The 23,788-nt window shown below is 36.5% G+C and overlaps 1 protein-coding gene across 2 annotated transcripts in view; it reads right to left on the minus strand.

The window, feature by feature from the left end:
- The window catches only part of FAM167A (family with sequence similarity 167 member A), a 56,792-nt gene that overhangs the window by 13,194 nt on the left and 19,810 nt on the right, over positions 1 to 23,788 (minus strand). Inside the window, exons 1-2 of one of the 2 annotated variants that reach the window (XM_051975966.1) lie at positions 13,900 to 14,073; positions 11,474 to 12,001 (exon numbers count right to left, since the gene is read on the minus strand). In XM_051975966.1, the coding sequence (XP_051831926.1) occupies positions 11,474 to 11,848 (375 nt within the window). In that variant the 5' untranslated portion in view covers positions 11,849 to 12,001; positions 13,900 to 14,073. Of the gene's footprint in view, positions 1 to 11,473; positions 12,002 to 13,899; positions 14,074 to 23,788 lie in introns of those variants that run through there. The other variant, XM_051975965.1, reaches the window with a different exon arrangement.

A 23,788-nucleotide genomic window follows, 5' to 3' on the forward strand; every position in this document is an offset into this window, starting at 1 on the left:
CTCTCTTGTCCTTTTGCTTCCCCTTCTCTTCCTCTCTCCCTTCTCTTTTTCTTCTCCTCCTCTTTCCCTCTCCCTTTCTTTTCTCTTTCTCTCCTCTCTTTATTTTCCCCTCTCCTCACTTTCTTTTGACCTCCCCTTCTCCTTCTATCATTCTGACAAGAGATCTACTTCAATCCAAGCTCAGAGAAAAAAGGAGAGAAGAACCTCTTTTATTTTGAGTTAAACTCTAATCTTCTTAGGGAGAAAGCTTGTGGGAATCTGGATGATGAACACAGCACTGGTCAGAGGCCAGACCCAAAGGATGATTGAATTCTCTTCATGAATGTTCTGGATTCCAAGCTCAGCTTGAGAGTAAGGACACAGAGTCCAGCCATCTCTGACCCTTGCCCTTCCTCTGGAGTCCTCCTGCTAGAGCCCTCCTGCTATGTTCCAACTCCCTGTTTGACACTGGCTGCATCACCCTTGAAGCCTGACAAAACTGATGAGCAGAGCAGTGGTAGTGATGCTTTTTAGCAACCTGAGAGGACGAGAGCATGCAGAATTGCACAACACCTGCTCCCACTAGCCCAGAGTCTGTCTGGGGGCATAGCAAGGCTATACATCAGCTTCTGGCAGCCAGCAAGGGCTTTGAAGGGACCTCATAAAGAATTGTGTCCATAATAATTAGGAGCAATGGATCACAGAAACCAAAGCTCAGAAAGTCCTTAATCTATTCATATTACAAATGAAGAAACTGAGTTGAAAAGGAATTGACTTTCCCAAAGTCACATGGGTATTATGTGCAGAGGTACGATTCAAGATTTTTTTACTCCAAATCCAATGATTTTTCAGTTCTCAATGTCAGAGCTATCTGATTTCAGATTAGACCTCCTATTATTGGTAAAGTTAATACTATAATAAGGAATTAACTTTACTCTCCTGTCCCTAAAACTGTCTTGGAACATGATTCCTAATAGATGACAGTGGAAAGAGCCAAAGCTGGGTCAAATTCTGTTTCTGTCACTCTTTGAACAAATCTCTATCTCTCTAGTCCTCAGTTTGCATATCTGTAAAATGAGGAGGTTTTAATTAGATGTCCTTGTATGTCTATAATCTTGTAGGATTGTCTTTTTTTAATATCAGTGTTCCAAAGCTGGTAAAGGACTTGTGGCCTTTAAACTTAAAACAACTGTCTTTCAATATAATTGGTTTCCTTTGTAATCCTATATATTTTATTTTACTTGCACATATAGAAGCACTATTCTGACTATGAAAGGAATCCTGGCAAATGTGAGTATCCAGGGATGCTCTCTGAAGGACACTTGGGGTCCTGTGCAGTGTCTTTTTTTTTTTTAATTTTTATTTAATAATTACTTTATATTGACACTCGTTTCTGTTCCAATTTTTTTTCCCTTCCTCCCTCCACCCCCTCCCCTAGATGGCAAGCAGTCCTTTATATGTTGGATATGTTGCAGTATATCCTAGATACAATATATGTTTGCAGAACCGAACAGTTCTCTTGTTGCATAGGGAGAATTGGATTCAGAAGGTATAAATAACCCGGGAAGAAAAACAAAAATGCAGATAGTTCCCTGTGCAGTGTCTTTAAGACATAAATAGGCACTCCCATTGGAGGAAGGGTGTTTCAATAAGACCAGAAACTCCTTCTGGCCCTAAATTTTCTGAATTTAGAAGCCTTAGGCTCATAGACCCTTAGATATGGGGCCTGGAGGGATTTAGAAGCTAAGTACTACAACCTAATCATTTTGCAAATGAGAAAAATTAGGACAAGGGAGCTTAAGTGACTTTGGATAAGTCTTTGAAATAGAAAGCACCAAAGGCAGAATTTGAACCCAGGTCCTTTGACTCTAAGTCAAGCATTTTTTCATAGAATTCCTCAATTGCTCTTTTCCAGGAATGTAATCTATGATTGCTCCAGTTACCTACTGAGTTCAGTCAGAAGTTCAGTGTAGTTTATGGTTGAGCGCCACATGGATATGACATACAAATGATGGAATGGACTTTTCAGTCTTTCATCTTTTTACTATATTGAAACTGATATATTTAAATGGTCCAGTTTGCAAATAGTCCTAAACTCTAATAGGTGAGACCTATCCAAAGACAGAGAAAAACTTGATTTAGTGATTAAAATACAATAAAATTAATTTGAACATATTTTACTGAATTTTAAAATGTAGGTTCAAAGTAGAGAAAGAACAAAACTTTTATACAAGGTTTGAAAATTATATTCTCTGAATTTTAAAACTTAATATTTCCAAAACAGAATTCATTATCTTTTCCTTTCCTGCAAAGACACACTTCTATGTTTCCTTATTTGTGTCCACAGCACCAATATTACTTTCAGTGACCCAGATTTGCAGCCTTGGAGTCATCCTCAATTCCTTATTCTCTCACTCCTCACACATCCAATCAGTTGCAAAATATTGCTGTTTCTCTCTCTACTAGTCTTTCCTATGTAATGTTCTCTACACAATTTCCACCCTAGTTCAGATGCTTATCATCTCCTCCCTGAATTATTGAAATCACTTTCTCTAACTGGTCTCCTTCCCTTGAGTCTCTCACTCCACATTCTAATCTACCAAAGTGATTGACTGACATGTAGATTTGACCATCTCCCATAAACTCCAGTGGCTCCTTATCATCTCTAGGATCAAACATAAACTGCTTTATTTGACATTTTGAATTTTTCACAACATGGTCCCAGCTGGGTGTGTTTCCATTATCACTGACTGACATTACTCCCCTCCATATATTCCATGGCCCAAGCACACTGATCTTTGCAGGGACTGTCCTCCATTCTTGGAACTCTCTCTCTTCATCTTTGCCCTTTGGCCCCTAGTTTCCTTTAAAACTCATCTCAAGTCACCTTCTATACATAGAAACATAATGCATACCTGTGGGTCAGAAGATTGCCCCTTCTTCCTGGTGGTGTCAGAACTCAAAATTTATGAATGGTAATGCTTCTATTTAAGTCCTTTTCTGACCTCATAGTGACTTTTCCTGAAAAATTATATTGAATGTTCTGTGTGTGTTTGTGTATAGACATATTGCATCCATTATTAAACCCCTTGAGGACAGGTACCATTTCACTTTTGTCTTTGTATCTCTAGTGCCTAGCATAGTGTTTAATAAATGTTTGTTGACTAACTGATCATTATGGTTGCCTTGAGGTGTTTTGCCTTCATTGTAATGCAGGTGAATTTAATTATCACAAAATCAATATCTGTGTGCCATGAGAACAGTTTTCTGGGTTGAAAAACAAAACCATTTACAAAAAGGATTGTTAGGTTTTACATCACTTCTCTATCCCCCAGTGCATGTTCTAAGTAATTGCTAATCTCTAGGAACAGTTCTGGCTCAAAGATATGTGTGTGTGTGTTTTAAAACACATTTTATTCAATCAATAGCCACAATGTTTCTTAATTAAATTATTTTTACAATTATTAATTTTATATAAAAGTCCCTCAGAGAATATTATTAACTTTTTATTGTTTTTAAACTCACTATTTTTTGTTAAATTAAATACTTTGAAATTAACTTCAGTATTGTTTAACCTCCAAATGGAGCTCTCTCTTTGAGCAGCTCCTATTTGTCCATATTCATATGTACTGATTTCTGCATATAAATAGACATACAAATACAGACAGAAGTAAGGAGTTCTGCTCTTTGGTTTAATTCAGTTCAGAATAGAGTTATTCTTACTTCACCATTTTGGGTACTAAAGAATTCATTTACAACTTATAGGGCCAGGTTGAAGCCAAGATGGTAATGACAGGGACTTCTTCCCTAACCCACTCCAAATACCTTTAAATATGACTTTCAACACATTCTAGAGTGGCAGAACTCACAAAAAATGTAGTGAAACAATTTTCTAGCCCAAGGTAATTTAGGTTATCAGTTAAGTTCTGTTGCACCAAGACTAGAACCATAGTGCAGCCCAACTGTATTAGCATGGAATAGGCCCCAGCAAACCAGAAGCAGGTCTTGGGACAACTGACTCAGTGGCAACAATGGTGGTTTCCAGATGCCTATAGATGGTAAAAGGATCAGACAAGGGGTAGAAGGAAATTTTCAGGGGTCCCTTTGCTGGCATCATCAGCAGGACTCTGTTGCATTGCCTATACTTGAATTGGGTCACAATTCTGGCTCTTATTCCCAGTAGAAGGAGCAGTAGTACATCAAAGTTTGCAGCTGCAGAGGAGCAGAAATGAGAATAAGGCAAGGAAATCATGAAAAAAAGAGTCAACAGCTTGGTAAAAGAAGCACAAAAAATATTGAAGAAAATAACACTTTAAAAAAACATAATAAAAGGAGACACAAAAATCCAATGAAGAAAATTCCTTGAAAAGCAGAATTGGCCAAATGGAAAAGGAGGTACAAAAGCTCATTGAAGAAAATAATTCCTTATAAGTTAGAATTGGGCAAGTGGAAGATAAGGACTTTACGAGACATCAAGAATCAATTATACAAAAGAATAAAAAATAGAGGGAAATGTAAACTGTTTCATTGGAAAAAACAACTGACCTGGGAAATAGATCCAGGAGAAATAATTTAAAAATTGTTAGACTAATTGTAAGTCATGATCAAAAAAAGAGCCTAGACATCATCTTTCAAGAAATTAAGGTAAAACTGCTCTGATATTCAAGAACCAGAGAGTAAAATAGAAATGGAAAGAATGTACTGAAAGAGATTCCAAGATGAAAACTCCCTAGACTTCCCAAGCAGCCAAAAAGAAACAATTCAAATATTGTGGATCCAGAGTCAGAATTACAGAACATTTAGCATGTTCTACCTTAAATAAACTGAGGATTTAGAATATGATATTCCAGAGAGCAAAAAAGCTAGGATTACAATCAGGAATCACCTACCCAGTAAAACTAAGTATAATTCTTCAGATGAAAAAAGGGATATTCAATGAAATAGAGGTCTTTCAAACGATCCTGATGAAAAGATCCGAACTGAATAGAAACTTTGTCTTTTTAAATACAATACAGAAAAGAAGCATTAAAAGGCAAAGAGAAATCATAAGGTATTTGATAAGGTTAAATTGTTGATACTGCTACTTTGGAAAATGATATTTATAATTCCTAAAAACTTTCTCTTTATTAGGACAGCTAGAACATTAGGACATAGAGAGCAGAGAGGTGAGTTGAATATGATAGTATGATTACATAAAAAAAAAATCAAAGGATGAGAAAGAAGAATGCCCTAGAAGAAGGGAAAGAAAGAGATAGAATGGGCTAAATTATTTGACATTAAAGAGGCCTGAAAGAGATTTTACAATAAAGGGGGAAATGAGAGATTGTGTGTATGCATATGTGTGTGTGATAAAAGATTATTTTGGGGGTAGGGGAGAAGAGAGTAATTGGTAGAGAAAAGAAAAAGGTGGGTTGATTAATCATGGGGGAAATATTACATTTTATTTTATTTAACCATAAGATGTCACAGACCATGTTTAGGTAGGGACTATGCTAAATGAACACTTGATTACTTGAAAGATTCTTTAGCATCAGCTTGTTTACCCAAAAGATCTATATATCTTACACAAATGTTATAGTTTCAGTTATACTTTCAAGTTGTTTTAATGGAGTAAAGAGAAAGGAATAAGCATTTATTAAGCATCTACTGTGTATCTAAAGCCCTAAGAACTTTACAAATATTATCTAAAAGAGATGAAGAAGGACTGGGCCATATATAGCAAGTGTGTTCAGACATGTAGAAAATAATTTGGGATTTATACCAGGAATGCAGGGCTGGTTCAATATTAGGAAAACTATTAGCATAATTGATTATATCAATAACCAAACAAACAAAAACCATATGATCATCTCAATAGATGCAGAAAAAGCATTTGATAAAATCCAACAACCATTCCTAATAAAAACACTTGAGAGCATAGGAATAAATGGACTTTTCCTTAAAATAGTCAGGAGCATATATTTAAAACCATCAGTAAGCATCATATGCAATGGGGAAAAACTGGAACCTTTCCCAGTAAGATCTGGAGTGAAGCAAGGTTGCCCACTATCACCATTATTATTTAATATCGTATTAGAAACACTAGCCTCGGCAATAAGAGTCGAGAAAGATATTAAAGGAATTACAGTAGGCAATGAGGAAACCAAACTATCACTCTTTGCAGATGATATGATGGTATACCTAGAGAACCCCAGAGATTCTACTAAAAAGCTATTAGAAATAATTCAGAATTTTAGCAAAGTAGCTGGCTACAAAATAAATCCCCATAAATCCTCAGCATTTTTATACATCACCAACATAACCCAACAGCAAGAGATACAAAGAGAAATTCCATTCAGAATAACTGTTGATACCATAAAATATTTGGGAATCTATCTACCAAAGGAAAGTCAGGAATTATATGAGCAAAATTATAAAAAAGTCTCCACACAAATAAAGTCAGACTTAAATAATTGGAAAAATATTAAGTGCTCTTGGATCAGCCGAGCGAACATAATAAAGATGACAATACTCCCTAAACTAATCTATTTATTTAGTGCTATACCAATCAGACTTCCAAGAAAATATTTTAATGATCTAGAAAAAATAACAACAAAATTCATATGGAACAATAAAAAGTTGAGAATCTCAAGGGAATTAATGAAAAAAAAATCAAATGAAGGTGGCCTAACTGTACCTGATCTAAAATTATATTATAAAGCAGCAGTCACCAAAACCATTTGGTATTGGCTAAGAAATAGATTAGTGGATCAGTGGAAAAGGTTAGGTTCACAAGACAGAATAGTCAATTATAGCAATCTAGTGTTTGACACACCCAAAGACCCTAACTTCTGGGATAAGAATTCATTATTTGATAAAAACTGCTGGGATAATTGGAAATTAGTATGGCAGAAATTAGGCATGGACCCACACTTAACACCATATACCAAGATAAGATCAAAATGGGTCCATGACCTAGGCATAAAGAATGAGATTATAAATAAATTAGAGGAACACAGGATAGTTTCTCTCTCAGACTTGTGGAGGAGAAAGAAATTTGTGACCAAAGATGAACTAGAGACCATTACTGATCACAAAATAGAAAATTTTGATTACATCAAATTAAAAAGCCTTTGTACAAATAAAACTAATGTAAACAAGATTAGAAGGGAAGCAACAAACTGGGAAAACATCTTCACAGTTAAAGGTTCTGATAAAGGCCTCATTTCCAAAATATATAGAGAACTGACTCAAATTTGTAAGAAATCAAGCCATTCTCCAATTGATAAATGGTCAAAGGATATGAACAGACAGTTTTCAGAGGATGAAATTGAAACTATTACCACTCATATGAAAGAGTGTTCCAAATCATCATTGATCAGAGAAATGCAAATTAAGACAACTCTGAGATACCACTACACACCTGTCAGATTGGCTAAGATGATAGGAAAAAATAATGATGAATGTTGGAGGGGATGCGGGAAAACTGGGACACTAATGCATTGTTGGTGGAGTTGTGAACGAATCCAACCATTCTGGAGAGCAATCTGGAATTATGCCCAAAAAGTTATCAAATTGTGCATACCCTTTGATCCAGCAGTGTTTCTATTGGGCTTATATCCCAAAGAAATACTAAAGAAGGGAAAGGGACCTGTATGTGCCAAAATGTTTGTAGCAGCCCTATTTGTAGTGGCTAGAAACTGGAAAATGAATGGATGCCCATCAATTGGAGAATGGCTGGGTAAATTGTGGTATATGAATGTTATGGAATATTATTGTTTTGTAAGAAATGACCAGCAGGATGAATGCAGAGAGGACTGGCAAGACTTACATGAACTGATGCTAAGTGAAATGAGCAGAACCAGGAGATCATTATACACTTCGACAACGATATTGTATGAGGACATATTTTGATGGAAGTGGATTTCTTTGACAAAGAGACCTAACTGAGTTTCAATTGATAAATGACAGACAGAAGCAGCTACACCCAAAGAAAGAACACTGGGAAACGAATGTGAACTATCTGCATTTTTGTTTTTCTTCCCGGGTTATTTATACCTTCTGAATCCAATTCTCCCTGTGCAACAAGAGAACTGTTCAGTTCTGCAAACATATATTGTATCTAGGATATACTGCAACATATCCAACATATATAAGACTGCTTGCCATCTAGGGGAGGAGGTGGAGAGAGGGAGGGGAAAAATCGGAACAGAAACGAGTGCAAGGGATAATGTTGTAAAAAAATTACCCTGGCATGGATTCTGTCAATATAAAGTAATTATTAAATAAAAATTAAAAAAAAGAAAAGAAAAGAATTTGGGGTGGGGGCAGTATCTCTGAACTAACATCATGAAAAGGCAGAATGCTGAGCTTAACGGGGCTTAGCTCAGTCCATTCAGGGAAAACTAGCCATTTGTAGAGAAGGTGCAGATTTCCTCAGTGATTTTTCTCCTTTAGATATTACCAATACTGGTTCATTCCTATTTCTGAGTTGAGGTCTAGAGAGGTTATGTATTTCCAGACTTGTGATTGTTGTTCAGTCATCTCAGTTGTGGCTGATTCTTTGTGACCCCATTTGGAGTTTTCTTGGCAAAGATACCAGTGTGGTTTGCATTTCCTTCTCCAGCTCATTTTACAGATGTGGAAAGTGGAGCAAAGAGGCTAAATGAGTTGCTCAGGATCACAAAAACTCATAACTATCTGAGACAGAATTTGAATTCACATCTTCCTGACTCCAGATCCTGTGCTCTACTCACTTTACCACCTTGCTGTCCATGTTTCCAGAGAATAAACAAAAAAAAAAAAAGAGAAGCAAAAAAGAAGCATGAATTTAATATTATTCATAGTTTCACAAAAGAAGCATCATAGTTTAATGCTTACAAATATCCTAGTCTTTTCATGAGGATCCCTCTTTGAACTGATTCAGATTGTTAAAGTATAAATAGATCTTTTTTTCTGTCTAAAATTATGTCATCAATTTTCTATGTATCTGTGTATCAATTTATGTAACTGTGCATGTATATATGTATGTATCTAACTATTGATGATCTATCCACAGCTGTTCCATATTAGAAATAACCTACAGTCAATTCTTCACCTATGGTTTGACTTTCTCCAGTCAATTAGAAAACTTTCAAATTATCTCCTCCTCAGCTTATCTCATGTATGCTTATGGAGTACAACCTAATATAAAGCTCAATTTTCCAGCATTTGGATCTGAAGATTGGAGATGAAATCAACCTGCATATATTAAAAATTGCTTTGGAGATTTGCACTTGAATAGAGAATTTATCTAGGCTATTTATTGGAAAATGTTAAAACTGGAAAATATCTCAGAGATAATCATTCTAGACCAACCCTTCATTTTGCAAAAGAGAAAACATAGGGCTCAGAATTTGTATCCTGTCCAAATTCATATAGCTAGTTAATGGAAGAGCTGGGCCTGTAACCCAGACCTCCTTACTCCTCATCCTTCTCTCTTTCAAAGACTCAGAAAGCAAGTTTTGGCTTCTTAGTTTGGGGATTGTGAAGGGTATAAAACATGATTAAAAAATAAAATCTCTTATGTAAATATCAAATCATGATGGCCAAGGATTGGATTATAATGTGCATATATGTGTGAGTGTTTTGCCAGTTCTCTAGTTTGAGAAAGACCAAGAAAGACAAATGACAAACTGGTATGAGGAATGTGGAGTACTGAAGTAAGAATAAATCTTTCAAACCAGTCTCTCATACCTTCTCTATGCCTACAGGGAGAATTAATGTTAAATTTGATGCCAGAAGAATAACATAGTAGATAGTGGATAAAAAGTGGCCCTCAGAATTCATGAAGACCTGTGTTCAAGTTCAGTCTGTGAAAGATAGTGGCCATATAACCAATGGCAGGCCACTTAGACTCTCACTGCCCTAAGCAACTCTTTAAAAAACAGCACATGGAAGACTACTTTCAGATCTATATTGGCTTCAGGAGGTCCCTACACAAATGAAATCAAAGGTCCAGTCCAAAATGAATAAGAGAATTCAAGTCCCAGTGAAACTTAAAGGGAGATCACTTCTCCTTTTATTAAGTTTTACATCCTAGGACTGGCAAGATTTTCAACAGACTTGAAACAAAAAGGGTTTTATAGTGAATCAGCTAAACTAATCCCTGCTAATGCTGCAACTACCTAAGGGTTTTTCCCTCCCAGGTAACACAAAGTTTAAAACCCTCATCAGAAAAGCTAATTGGCCTGGATAAAGGCTCCATGTAATGTTTTTCAGAGCCTTCCTAAATCAGACCATGGTAGCAGCTGTCTATTTAGTTTGCATTGAGTATCACCTCTAATTCCTCACTGGCAGATAAAAGTAGTCATTATTATCTCTTTGGAATGCTACAGGAAAACCTCAATGAAAGTGATGGTAGAGGAGGGGGGAGGATAGAGTATTCTGGTTAATTATAACTCATTCATAAAGCATATTCAAAAGCACTTCTCATTTATGTTCGACCTCATTAATGAGACTTCCAACAATCCTAAGTTAGGCAAATGGTCCAAAAATAGTTATCCCCATTGAATCAACTAAAACCAAAGATCACACATCTAGTCAGAGACACAGTGAGAGTTAGGATCATAGAATTATAGGTTAAGAATTAAAGGGTACTTCAGAAATCCCCTTTGGGCAAGTAAGATAGAGTGCTGGTGCTGGAGACAGGAAGATCTGAGTTCAAATCTAGCTGTGTGACTATGGGCCAGTCTTTTTATTTAACCTTGTTTGCCTCAGTTCTTCATATGCAAAAGGAGATGGAGAAAGAAATGTCAAACCATCTCAGTATTTCTGCCAAGAAAACCCTAAATGGAATTATGGAGAGTTGAAACAACTTAACAGTAGCAGCAAAATCAGAAGTCCTCTAGTTCTCAAACTTCTCATTTGATTAGGAACTGGGGTCTAGAGGTTAGGTGAATTATCCAAAAACACACATATTCTTTATTATTAAGAACAGAGTGTGGATTTGAATCCAATATTCTTTCCACCAAACCACACTACCTCTCTTAAGCACTGGTCTTCCAAATCCAACTACTATGCTCTTTCCACCATACGTTTTTGCTACCATCACAATTATCAGAAAGGGGTTGGACAAAGGGAGAGTAAAAGCTTGGATGAAGAAGGGGGGAGGGGGAGAGAGGGAGAATCACTGTCACCAAAAAGAACAGCTTTTACAAGGGTATTAAACACCCTGATTTCTAGAAAATGGCGGTGGTGGGGGGGTGGAGATGGAGGAAGAGTAAAAGGAATTACATAATTCTTGCTACATAAGCTGCTTGGGTCAAAACAAAATGGGTGCAAATAAATCTGTCTTTTCTATTTTCAGAGAGGTGAACATAACATCCTAGTTGACTTGTTCAATTTGAAAATCATTATTTCCCTCTCATATAGGAGGAACATGATAGACATCCATTTGTTTATTCTTTTAGATTGAGGATGAATGGAGCCAACAACTTTTCTTTTCCTAAAAGGGGATGAAAGGTAAACTACTCACCAGTTCCTTCCTTAGCCAATGCAAAGCTTCATCAATACTTTCAAAACTATCCAGTTTTCTAGTAGTCAGAGGTGGCTGATCCTGACTGTTACTCCCATGTAACTGTTGTTTCAGCTTCCTTAGGTGAGGCAACTCCTCTTCGGTGGATTTCCTTGATTCTTTTCCCTCCTGCTCATCAGTAGACCTGGGGAAATTCCAAGTCTGCTCCTCCAGCTTGGCTTGCCATTCCAGGTAGGAAGGCCTCCGTGTCTGAAGCCTCAGTTTCTCTGTGAGAACCTTCAGGCTCAGAAGGTGGTCATCAGGAGGAGGGGTTGCCCCTAAGAATCCTCCTTCTCCACCTACCACTTCTTCTATGTGAATCTGGGGTGTAGTCATCCTACAACCTCTTGTTTCCCCAAAGCATCAAGTGTAACTGGCAACAATGCAATTCCTCTCTTTCTCTTCTTCTTCTTCCTCAGCCCCAGGCTCTTGAGATCATTGCCTAGATGATAGTGTAGAGGATCCACAGGACTGGATTATTGTTGGCCCCTGAAACCAACAAAGAAAAGCAAAATGACATAACTAAAACAGCGATTGTAACTCCCCTTCAGAAATGTGGCTGGGTTGGTTTTAGGTTTAATATCATTCTTGGAGTCTTGATGGTTCCATACTATGCAAAGGGGCAGGAACAGACAAGCGTAAGCAGGAGTCTTTGGAGGAAATCTCTGCCAGGAAGACCCAGAAAGGGAAATCGGAGCATCAGGAAGTGTTGAAAAGCAAGCCCTCTCTATCCCTGCTGACAGCATAGGGCATGTGCTGAAGAATAACCAGGAGGATCCCTAGTGCCAGGCAAGAAGCTCTCCTAAAGTGCCTGGTGCCTGGGGCACAAGAATGAATATGCAAGTTAAGTAGTAGTTCCAGTGTGAACACAGGCACTCGTGAGTTTAACAGAAGAGTTTCTGGGATGCTGGTACAAAGGTAACAATTGCAGATTTGTGCTATTCTAAGGGGCACCCTCAATAGTAATCAAACCAACTTTCATATTCCTAGAAAGAGCATGTAAATTAATTGCCTTGTGATTCTACTCATTGTAGCTACCACATGGGAAGTGAAAACATCCTTCCAAGACCACTACTTTCCTACATGTGTCGTTTTATTCTGTTAAATTATAAAGTCCTTGAGGGCAAGAACCTTCTTGATTCTTGTATTGGTATCCCAGCACTTAAGGCAGCAACTGGCACCTAAAAAACTGAATAAAAGCTTTTTAAAAATTTATGCATTCAGCCATCTATCCATCCATTCATCCATTAACTTGACCATGGCATGCCCTATAACATATTCCTCTCGGCCAATTTGTTTAATTCTATACATCAGTGATTTTTAATTTGGGATTCATGGACCACATTTCAACAGAGAGAATCTATAAATTTGAATGGGAAAAAAATGCACCTTTAATCTTGAACTGAAACTTAGTATTTCCTTCAGTTATGAATGTAGACAACAAACATTATTCTGAGAAGGGGTCCCCCATAGGCTTCCCCAGACTGCCAAAGGGGTCCGTGGCATAAAAAGGTTAAGAACTCCTGCTGGGTACCCAAATATAAGCTTTCAGTACCCCATGCCTTGGCTCACACTTTTTCTTATGCCTGGAATGTCCTTTCCCATTTTTCTCTACTAAATCTCTATTCATCTTTTAAATTTTCAGCTCCAATTCCATCTTTTTTAGGAAACTTTCCTGATCTTCCTGAGGATCATGGGTCTCCCTCCAATCTCAGATCAAGCTTTGCTTTGCACTTTGTAGCACACTTATTTAACATTTTCTATTATAGTTCTCTGTGCTGATGTCTCATCTGTCTGCCAGACTGAGTCCCAGGAGACAAGGAGTATGTCTTTTGGTTTTGTTCCTCACCCTTCCAGGTTCTTTAACAGCAGCTCAGTGCTCTGCACAGGTAGGGGCTAAATACTCATTTTTTTGGTCTATGGTATTATCTGCTTCATAAGATTATTCTGACATTGGACATTCATTTCCTACTTCCCACCTGTTGTAAGTGTGAGCTTCTGTTTAACCATCTACTTTCCAGAGAAAACATAAGCAGGAAACATTAAGTTTAATTTATATTATTGACATTTTCTCTATTACTTTCCTAAGTTTAGACAACCAAAAAAAAAAAAAAACTAAATTAAGCCTTAGTCTGCAACATTTGTTAATTACTGAGAAGCAAATGTTCACAATGAACATTTAACAATTAGCTCCAAGCCAGTTGGAGCTGTCTCCAGCACACACCTGAAGGTGTCCACCCTGTTCTGGGCTGCTCTCTGCTAAGAATAAGGAACTGTTTTTAGCCATAGGGAAAAGAGTTGAATGTACTCAGGAGTTTACTGCTACCCAGAATAATAGTGACTCACTTATATTTGGGAGGAAATATCAGTGTTTATCTTTGTAGTACCTTCCCTCGGGGTACTTCGTTTGGGTGATCTCATTTGTCCTCTTTAGGTCTTGGTGAGAGAGGCAGAAAGGATAGATTTGATTCCCTTTTTGTAGCAGGAATGTGAGCCTAACCCTGGTTCATAAATAAACCAAACAGAGGGTCTGGGCATTAAAAGTCTCATTCCTTACTCTGTCTTCAAATAGGCAAACAAGTAAGAGGAAATAGGATGAAATTAGAACAGGAAATAATGGAGTAGGTCATAAGGCAGAACATCTTGATGTCATAGTAACAGGAACTTGATATTGGGCTACTGAAATCCTTAGTCTATATGTTCTCAAGAAGACCTTACAACTCTTTTTTCTGATAGGTAAGACATTCACCTATCTCAAGACAGAACCTCAAGGCTTTCTTAAGGTTGGGGAAAGTTGGAGACTTCCCCAACTCTCTGTTCCCTATCTCTTGTTCTCAGTTCTCCCTGTTAGAGCCAGGATTCTTTTTCTTTGTGTTTAATTTATAAGTGGGAGATTCAGAGTGTCTGAGGAATGTAATAAAAAGAGGATTGGATTTTTGAAATCAGAAAATCTATTCTCAAATCCTATCTCTAACACATTCTAGCAGTATGTTTGAACAATTTTCTTTAACCTCTTTGGGCCTCAATTTCCTAACCTATAAAATTGGAATAATGATAAAATACTACTTCAGTTAGTTGTTAAGTAAAAAGCACTTTGAAAATCACAAAGTTTATATATATATATACACACATATACATATATCTCACATATGATATATATGTATATATAATATATGTTATACACACGATATATAATATATCGTGTGTGTGTATAAAACCTTAGGAGGATCCTGGAAAGCTTCCTAGAAAAGGAGACAATTGAGTTGAAAGTTTATTTTTTTAAAGTATGTTATTTTTCCAAATTCACGTAAAGATAGTTTTCAACATTCATTTTTGTAAAACTGTATTCCAAATTTTTCTCCTTCCCTGCCTTACTTCCCCCTCTCCAAGAGAGCAAGCAAACTGAATAGGTTAAATATGTGAATAGTATATTTCCACATTTGTCATGTTGTGCAAAAAAAATCAGACCAAAAGGAAAAAAAAAACCTTAAGCAAACAAACAAACAAAAAGGTGAAAACACTATGCTTCAATCCACATTCAGTCTCCATAGTTCTCTCTTTGGGTGTGATTGGCATTTTCTATCCCAAGTCTATTGGAATTGCCTTGAATCACCATATTGTTGAGAAGAACCGATTCCATCACAAGAAAAATCTTATTGCTATTGTGTACAATGTTCTGGTACTGCTCATTTCATAGTTGAGAGTTTAAAACATGGTTAGAAATTCAGCAAAGAAAGTTGGGAAAGGACATTTTAGGCATGAGGGAAACTGTGGGTCAAGGTACAGGGATATCTCTCAGGAGATCTTAACTTTTTTATGTAATGGGTCCCTGGACTAATCTGGACAAGCAGCACAAATCAATTTAAGACAAATGCCTTTGGAGACAAGACCTCAACTTTGGAACACAGAGCCCTTTGGAAAGGGAGGGATACACCCCAAAACACAATAAGGCAATGATTCGGTAGCAATAGGGAGGGAAGGCATCCTGAGAATAGTAAGCTACCAAGTGGAGGAGGGGGGAAGAGGAGGAGGAGAGAAGGTAGCTTTCTATTTTAACTGATTATTCCTTGCTAACCAAATGCCAAATTCACTTGTTCCTACCAGCTGAGACACAAGTACCTGTACATTTCAGCACTCTAGCACAAAACCGGCTCAGGACATTTTAAAACCAGAATTCTACTCAATCCAAAAGAAAAGATGCCTTCTAGAGCATCTTGCAATCACTCCCTGCCTTTACCCAAATCTTTCCTTGAAGCCTTTCAGGATGTAGTGGGTGGAGTTACTCATTGTGCGTGTTAACTACTCAACTTCCACAGGGATTCCATAACACTGAAATCACAACTGTAATTATTTCTACTAAATCCTTTTGAAAAAGATGTGGTTTAAGATTTTTTTTAATGTAAAATTGGCTTTATTCTCCTTTAGTGAAGAGATAAAGATGAAGAGAAGTTGAGATGTTGTCAAGTGTACTTTATACATTCCCACAGAGAATGAGTGGGAAGCAGAGAATTAAGTTGTTGAAATCTTCATAGAGCTCCTATTCTGAGTAGCTTCCCCATAGTGCCAGAAATGAGCTGTTACTGTCCCTTCTTAGAAGGAACCAAGTGAGAAAGAGAGCTGTGCCTTCATTATTGGCTTCCAATTGTGACACTCAGATGGCAGGGTGCTTGTCTTTCTGAATTCAAATTCTACAAGCCATTGACAAGTATAAAAATAGTAGCTCAGAAATAGATTAAATTACTCTGGAGTTCTAAATATTAATCCTAATTACTAACCCACTTGATGTTAATATCTATACTCTGGAATTCCTTTAACTCTTTCCTAGGAAATGCTTAATAGATTCACATATTGGGTGACAGATCTTGGAAGCTAAGCAATTATTTGTTTGTTTGTTTATATGAATCTTTGAGGCTCAGTTTCTTTTTAGTTTTGTGAGAATCGTATAAGGTACTTTGAAAATCTGCGGGTGGCTTTAAAAATGTGATACGTTCATTTTTAATAATGCCCATTTTATCGATAGATAATAATCTCATTGAGAGGCAGCATGTAGAAAGTTAGCCTCAGAATTAGGAAGAACTGAGTTCATGTCTTCCCTATGAGACATACTGGTTATTTGATACTGGTCAACAATAAGCATTTATATAGTGCTTTCAGATATATTTAATTTTATCCTCACAACAATCCTGGGAGGTAGGAACAATTTTTAATTATCCCTATTTTGCAGATGAGGAAATAGGAAGATAGAGGTTAATGTGTTTTGCTCACGATTTGACCCTTCTAAGGTCAATATTTATTGAAATTTCTCTAAGGATCAGGTGAAATGAATTCTAATAGAATTTCTGAGTAGAATTCATTGGCATTACTCTTCTAGTATCCAGGTTATTAAGGGGAATAAACAGAGTGAGGGCCCTTAACTCTCCTCTCAAACTGTCTAGGTATGTGAACAAGTCTAGACTAGAATTTCTACAATGATAGAAAGCAAAGGGAATTCAATTGAATCACACAAACACTCATAGAGCCTGAAGGCTAGAGTGGGCTCCTACCGACTAATCTGAGGCCAGATGTGTCCAAGGAAAGAAAAGGAGCCTCATGACTCAGGAACTGAGTGGGTGGCTAGAGACAGGGAGAAAGAACACAATGAGCCAAGCATCAAAAAAAAAGAGGGTCTTTGGGCCAAGAAAGTCATGTAGAAACCAGAGTTTACACCGTTTGGGGCTGGAGTTCTGAGTTTGTCACTTCTTAAAGGGATGAGTCTTGAGCAAGTTGTTCTGAATTTCAATTTCATTAGCTACAAACTGGGTGGCCTAGGCTACCTATCTCACAAGATGGTTGTGAGAATCATATATACTTTTAGAAAATAAATTTCACAGTTTGAAAGTTGAAAATTTAAAAGCTAAATCAATTTTACATATATATATAGCAACAGAGAGGTCTTAGTAATGATGAAATGCTTATATGAATGTAAACTAATATTAAAAATACTTATTGCAACTTTTATTCCAATTAATAAATTCAATCAAATTTTATAAATGTTTAAGTACTTACTGACCTACAGAAGTTCAGTGGGTTCAGATTCCACCAGAGATGCTGGGATAGTTAGGTGGTATAGTTGAGAGAGCCCTGGCCCTAGACTCTTGAAAACCTAATTTCAAATACAGCCTCAGACATTAACAAGCTATATGACATGGGGCAAGTCACTTAATCCTGTTTGCCTCAGTTTTCTCATCTGTTAAATGATCTAAAAAAAGGAATATCAAGCCACTCCAGTATCTTTGCCAAAAAAATCCCCAAATGGAATCATGAAGAGTCAGATATGACTGAAAAGTGACTGAACAACAATGGAAGAAACTGCTACAAGCTCCTTTGTAGTCTAATTCAGGTTACTGGACTGTTAATTCTGCAAAGTTAGGCACTAGGTTATAGCCAAAAATTTTTATCTTCTATCAGGAACTAGCCCAGAATTCTGCACCTGTTCGTTGCTAAATACATATCTGCCAAATAAATAAATAAATTTAACAAGCTTTTCAGGCCAGAAAATCTTCCTTACATCCAACCTCAGTCCTTCCAACTATAACATAGGGCCTTTTGTTCTTGTTTTGGTCTCAAAGTATGAAGAGTCTAAAACAAGGATTCTTACATCTTATTGTTACAAAGCTTAAGGTCTCCTTCTCAAAATAATATATTTAAAAGCATAGGAATAAAATACAAAGGATTACAAAGGAAATCACTTATACTTAAGTACAGTTATCAAAATATTTTTCTTAAAATCACTAAAGAAATATGTTTTGCATGACTTCATATACATAGTAGAAATCTTTTTTTTATCTTCTCAATGGATTGGGGACAAAGTGTAAAGAGATGTAAAAATAAAAACTTTTTAATTAATAAAATATTTTTAGAAATCAAATAATTTATTAAATTCATGGACCCACTACCCTTTAAGAACTACTGGTCTAAGATGTGAAGCTAGAAAATCTTTTATCATTTGAATTTAGTGGCATGTTGAAAAACAAGCAATATTTTGTAATTATAATGACCAAAATTGGTCCCCCTCCAACCAAGAGATAAGAATGCATCCCCTTCCCTTTTTTGCAAATATAGGGAATGTGCATGTGGAGGCTTAAATATACTGTAAGATTTGATTCACATGGTAGTAAACAAGGGGTTTTTTGTTTTGACATTACATTTACACATAATTACTACCACTACATGAAAAATTTATAACAAATAAAAATAAAACTTATAATATAGTGACTTTTTCTGAAGGTGCATGCAAAATTCCCAATATTAGCATTCCTATCTTTTTATTTTTGTTTTAATGAAATCTATTTTCTTCTTCCTCCCATTCCTCAGATCTATTATAAAAAAAGAAGAAAAAATTTTCTTGTAACAAAAAATACGACTTATTTTTTGCCCTAAATCCATGGCATGTTTCCTCACTGATCCTCTGGAATCATGAATGATCACTGTATTGATTTATAGATCTTAAAACTTTCAAAGTTGTTTGTTTCCAAAGGGTTGTTGTTATTGTATAAATTTTTTTCCTGGTTCAGCTTGTTTAATTCTCCATTGGCTCATAAAAGTCCTCAAGATTGTTCATTTTTCATAATACTAATGTAATATTATAAATTATTTTTGGTTTTGCTTCTTTCATCAGTTCATACAAATCTTTCCATGTCGCTTTGAAATCATCTCTTTGTTCATTTCTTAGAGCACAACAGCATTTCATCAATTTGAATACCAAAACTTGTTTATTCATTTTATTGCTCAAATTACTTTTTTTCCCCTTTTTTATTCTTTGTTATAAGAGACACTCTCTAGATGGGAGAGGGAGTAAGGGAAGTAAGGGTAATATAGAAAAAGGAAGAGAAAGAAGAGGAAGCAATAGCAGGCAAAGGGGTGTTTCAAAGAGTCCAGCTACCTAAGATCATGATATTCCCAGCAATGCTCATGATTTCTCCTAAAGGGACAGGGGTGAGAGTGGGGGAGATTGGTATTTTGCACTTATCAGGTAAGAATGTCCGATAACTCTGAAATCCACAAACACATGGGACCCTGTAGACTATGAGCTTCTTGAGAGCAGGGACTGGGTGTTTGTTTTGCCTTTCTCTTTCTTCTCTTTGAACAGTATCTGGCACACAGCATCTAAAAAATTGTTGACTGTGAGAGTGGCTTCTCTTCTTGGCAAGGCTCCAGATTAAGGCTGGCTTCTGGTTCTGGTCTCATTTCTCAGCCTCACTGTGATAAAGTGAAACACCGTGTAGCTCTTAGGTAGATACAGTGAAATCATTCAACTAACATCTTTGTTACTTTGTGACACAATCTGTTTACTTGGAAACTGTCAAACCCACTTCCTAAATAGGAAACATCGGTGTTAACAAGGACTGGCTTCTGCTTTGTTGATTCTAACACTTTGAATGGATGGAGCACTTTTGTTTTGAAGAATTGAAGCTCTCCCTTCCCACTACCTTTTATATAATTTTATTTAAGTTTAGCCCTCACTAAGAGACTTCAGAGTACTGAAAATCTTATCAGCGGGACTAGGTAAATTGGATTCGCAGCAACTTCTGCAAGTATCCTGGGCGAATCATTTCATTTCCCTGTGACTGGTTCCTCATTGGAATAAAGAGGTTAATAATGTCTGGCCCACATATCTAGTTTGTTGTCACATCATATCAGTTCTACCTTCGTAAGATCTCTCAGATATGTCTTCTTCAATCACAACTACCACCTTACTTCAGCCTTTCAACATTACCTCTCACTTGAACTATTATAATAACCTTCTAATTGGTCTCCTTGCCTCTGGTCTCCCCCCATATCCGGCCCCCAAAGGGATTTTCCTATAGCATAAATCTAAACCATGTTAATCAATCTTAATCAGTAAACTCTAATGGATCCCCTATATTATCTCTAAGATCAAATATACAATGCTCTGTTTGACATCTAAAGCCTTTCACAGCCTGGATCCTTTTTCTCTATAGTACCATATACAGAAGAGATCAAAGAATGGAGAAATGGATACATACTTATAAAAAAAATTATAGCACTTCCTTTCATGCAGACAAAGAATTGACAATTAAAGAACTGCCCATCAATTGAGGAATGACTAAACAAATACAGATATATGAATATAAGGGTATAATATTGTCATGCCATATATGATAATTAAGGGAGCTATTTCAGAGGAAATCTGGAAACCGATAATGATCAAAATGAGTACAACTAGGTGAACAAGTCATACAATGACAATCACATTTTAAGAACAAATTGTTAAATTTTTTAGGACGATTTAGGAATTGTGGCTAAGGCAGTGACCAATCACAATTCCGAGGCCCCATAATACAACATGCTACCTACTTAGAGAAATGATCTCCCCCACTCAGGGGATGGAATTAAATTAATATTTTTTTGGACGTGGTCAATGCAGGATTTTGTTTTGCATGACTATAATAATTTGGTTTTATTTTGCAATAAGGAAATGGGAAAGAAGAAAAAATGGATTTTTGATTGAAAAAAGTGGGAAAGGAGGTGTGTTAAAAGAAAGATAATCAACCACCTCAGGGAATGAATGAGACTCTGAGAGAAGTATAAGAATAATAGAACAATAAAACCACAAAAATATAGTCTCTTTGAATTGGAAAGATTCTCAGAGGTCTTTAACTCAACTTCCTTCCTAGGACAGGAATCATTTCCATAGTTCCTAATTTACATTAGGTATTCATCCAGCCTGGACCCAATAAAGTTTGTGGATATGGGATTAGGATGAAAGTTCATAGATTTAGAGCTTGGATATGATCTTTTCTATTATCTTGAATTTATGGAGGGAAAAAAATGAGGCAAATAGTTTTCACTCTTCCTCTCCCCTTTAACAGATGGGAAAACTGTAGCCCAAAGAGGAAAAATTTCCTCCAGATTCCAGAGAAATAGTGAGACTATTGTCTTCAAGTTTCCAGTCCACTATTTTTTTAACACCAACTTACTCCATTTTTTTCTCAGTGGAAAATTCTCAGACTTGGAATCAGAAAGACCTGAATTCAAGACCTTAGACCTTAGATCCTTGGTTGTGTAACCCTGGATAATTCACTTAATCTGTTTGCCTCAGTTTCCTTATAAGGAGGACATAAGGAAGGCCTTATAATTTCTCCAAAGTAACCAGGTATTAACTGGAAATTTTGAGATTCAAACCTAACTCTTGCTCCTCCTAGTTTAATACTCTTTCCAGTATACTGCATTGTGTCAAATGGATATCTGGAAATGAAGCACTTCTGCTCCATGGCAAATAAAAGGAATTTTAGATCTCATAGATGAAGTGCTTCTTCCAGTGTCATGCAGGAATATTGTTCTAATGGAGCTTCAGAGGGAGTTATAGGGCACAGAAAAACATGATCAAATGACAAGGCAATGGTGAGATACTTCCAGCTAAATCATTCCCAAATTAGCTAAATCATCTGTTCCCCAAATGCTCCTGACTCTTTCAGTGCAGGATACTGTTGAGACAGTTCTCTGAGAAGGACAAAAAAATGGACAAAATTTCTCTGGGAAGGAGAGAAGTAGTGGACTAATTATTTGGAGGTAGCAAAGTAATTGCACAGTCATGACTATGTAATTGTGACTAGATCCTATTAATGATGCTGCAAGACAATAAATCTATAGTAATGGGCAGAGAAAATAGTCATTCTAATGACTACACAGATCCAGTGTTTCTTCATGGCAGCCATGACAATATCATCCAAGGCCAAACATCTTCCTATATGAATACAAACCTCACTGACTTTCCTGAGGTACCATTATTGCTAATTGAAAACTTCTCATCTGAGAAGTTGTTCTCATTTCTAGTATCCAATATATGATGAGCTCTCCAATGACAGATTAAATCACAAGTATATTTTGCAGAGAATTACTGAGCCTTTTGGAAAGCATGAGATGCGGAACAACTGTGGACTGTTAGATTATATGTTCTGAATGCTCTTCTCATTCTAACCACTCTCCCTCCTCCCTTTTATAAATGGGTAAATTCAGGCCCAAAGAGGAAAAGTTTCTTTAAACAGTTAATAAATGGAAGAGGTAGAACTGGTCTCTATATCTTCTGATTCCTATTCCACAATCCTTTCTATAGCAATCTATCCTATTTTTGCTCAAATAAAAGTCAGGAAGACCTGAATTCAAATCTGGTCTTAGACATTTACTAGCAGTGTGATCCAGGGTAAGTCACTTAATCTCTGTATTTATGTCAGTTTCTTCATCTGTAAAATGAGGGTAATTACTCTCCAAATATCTCTGTGAGGATAAAAGAGATAATAATTGTGAAGAATCATATATATGCTAGCACTTATTATGATGGATTCATGGAATCCTAAATTGAGAGGTGAAAAGGACTTTAGAAATGTTCTAGTCCAACTTCTCAATTACAGATGAAGAAACTGAGAAATTAAGTTACTTACCAAAGTTCACATAACTAGTCAGCAGCAGTCAGAATCTAAATCTGATGCTTTCTCTATTATAACATGCAGAAATGCTGAGTCCTTTACGTCCAGAAAAGCATCTCTGAAGTGAATTCTTTAATGTTAGATCCACAGATAGATGATTTGTTTAATTTATGCAAGGAGTAAACAAATGAGGAAGAGAAGGATATAATGTGGAAATAAATGAAAAATGTCAGAATTAAAGGAGTCCTGGAATAAAGGCCTAACATAAAGTGGAAGGATAGAACCACATGTTTATCTTACCTGACAGTCTCAGAGCAGCATCATGATCCTTTCTGTCCTTCCTTTTCTCTACTCACAAAAGCAACAGAACATTTTTCCCCTCCTCCATTCCTAGAACCTAAGCTAGGATGCATGAGATCATGTCTACAAAGAACTGGGACATTCTAAATCTGTTATGCCCATTCGGGACTTCTGGAGCCATCGGCAACTCCCAGGGAAGCAAGGATAAAAGTATGAGGTATCATTCTCCCTTCCTTGGGTAGACATGCTGTCTGAACCATAGAAAGTTCTGATATTGCTGGCAATTGTAGCCATTATTGTCCATGAACTCCTGTAATAGGAACTCTGAGAAAGCAGGAAGGGCTGGTCTGAGGAGCAGATAAAGTTGGCAGACCTCTGTGTGGTAGAATATAAGGGTCTCAAAATAAAAGTTTCAAAACATTTCTCCCAAGGCTTAGGATCATAAAATCTTGTATTTGAAAGGGACCATAGAGGATCTATTCTAAAATCTGGCTGATGGATATCTAACAGCACAACTGTTCACTAGGCATTTAATAAACATTTGTTTAAT

The sequence above is a fragment of the Antechinus flavipes genome, chromosome 2 (assembly GCF_016432865.1).
Source record: "Antechinus flavipes isolate AdamAnt ecotype Samford, QLD, Australia chromosome 2, AdamAnt_v2, whole genome shotgun sequence".
NCBI lineage: Eukaryota > Metazoa > Chordata > Mammalia > Dasyuromorphia > Dasyuridae > Antechinus > Antechinus flavipes.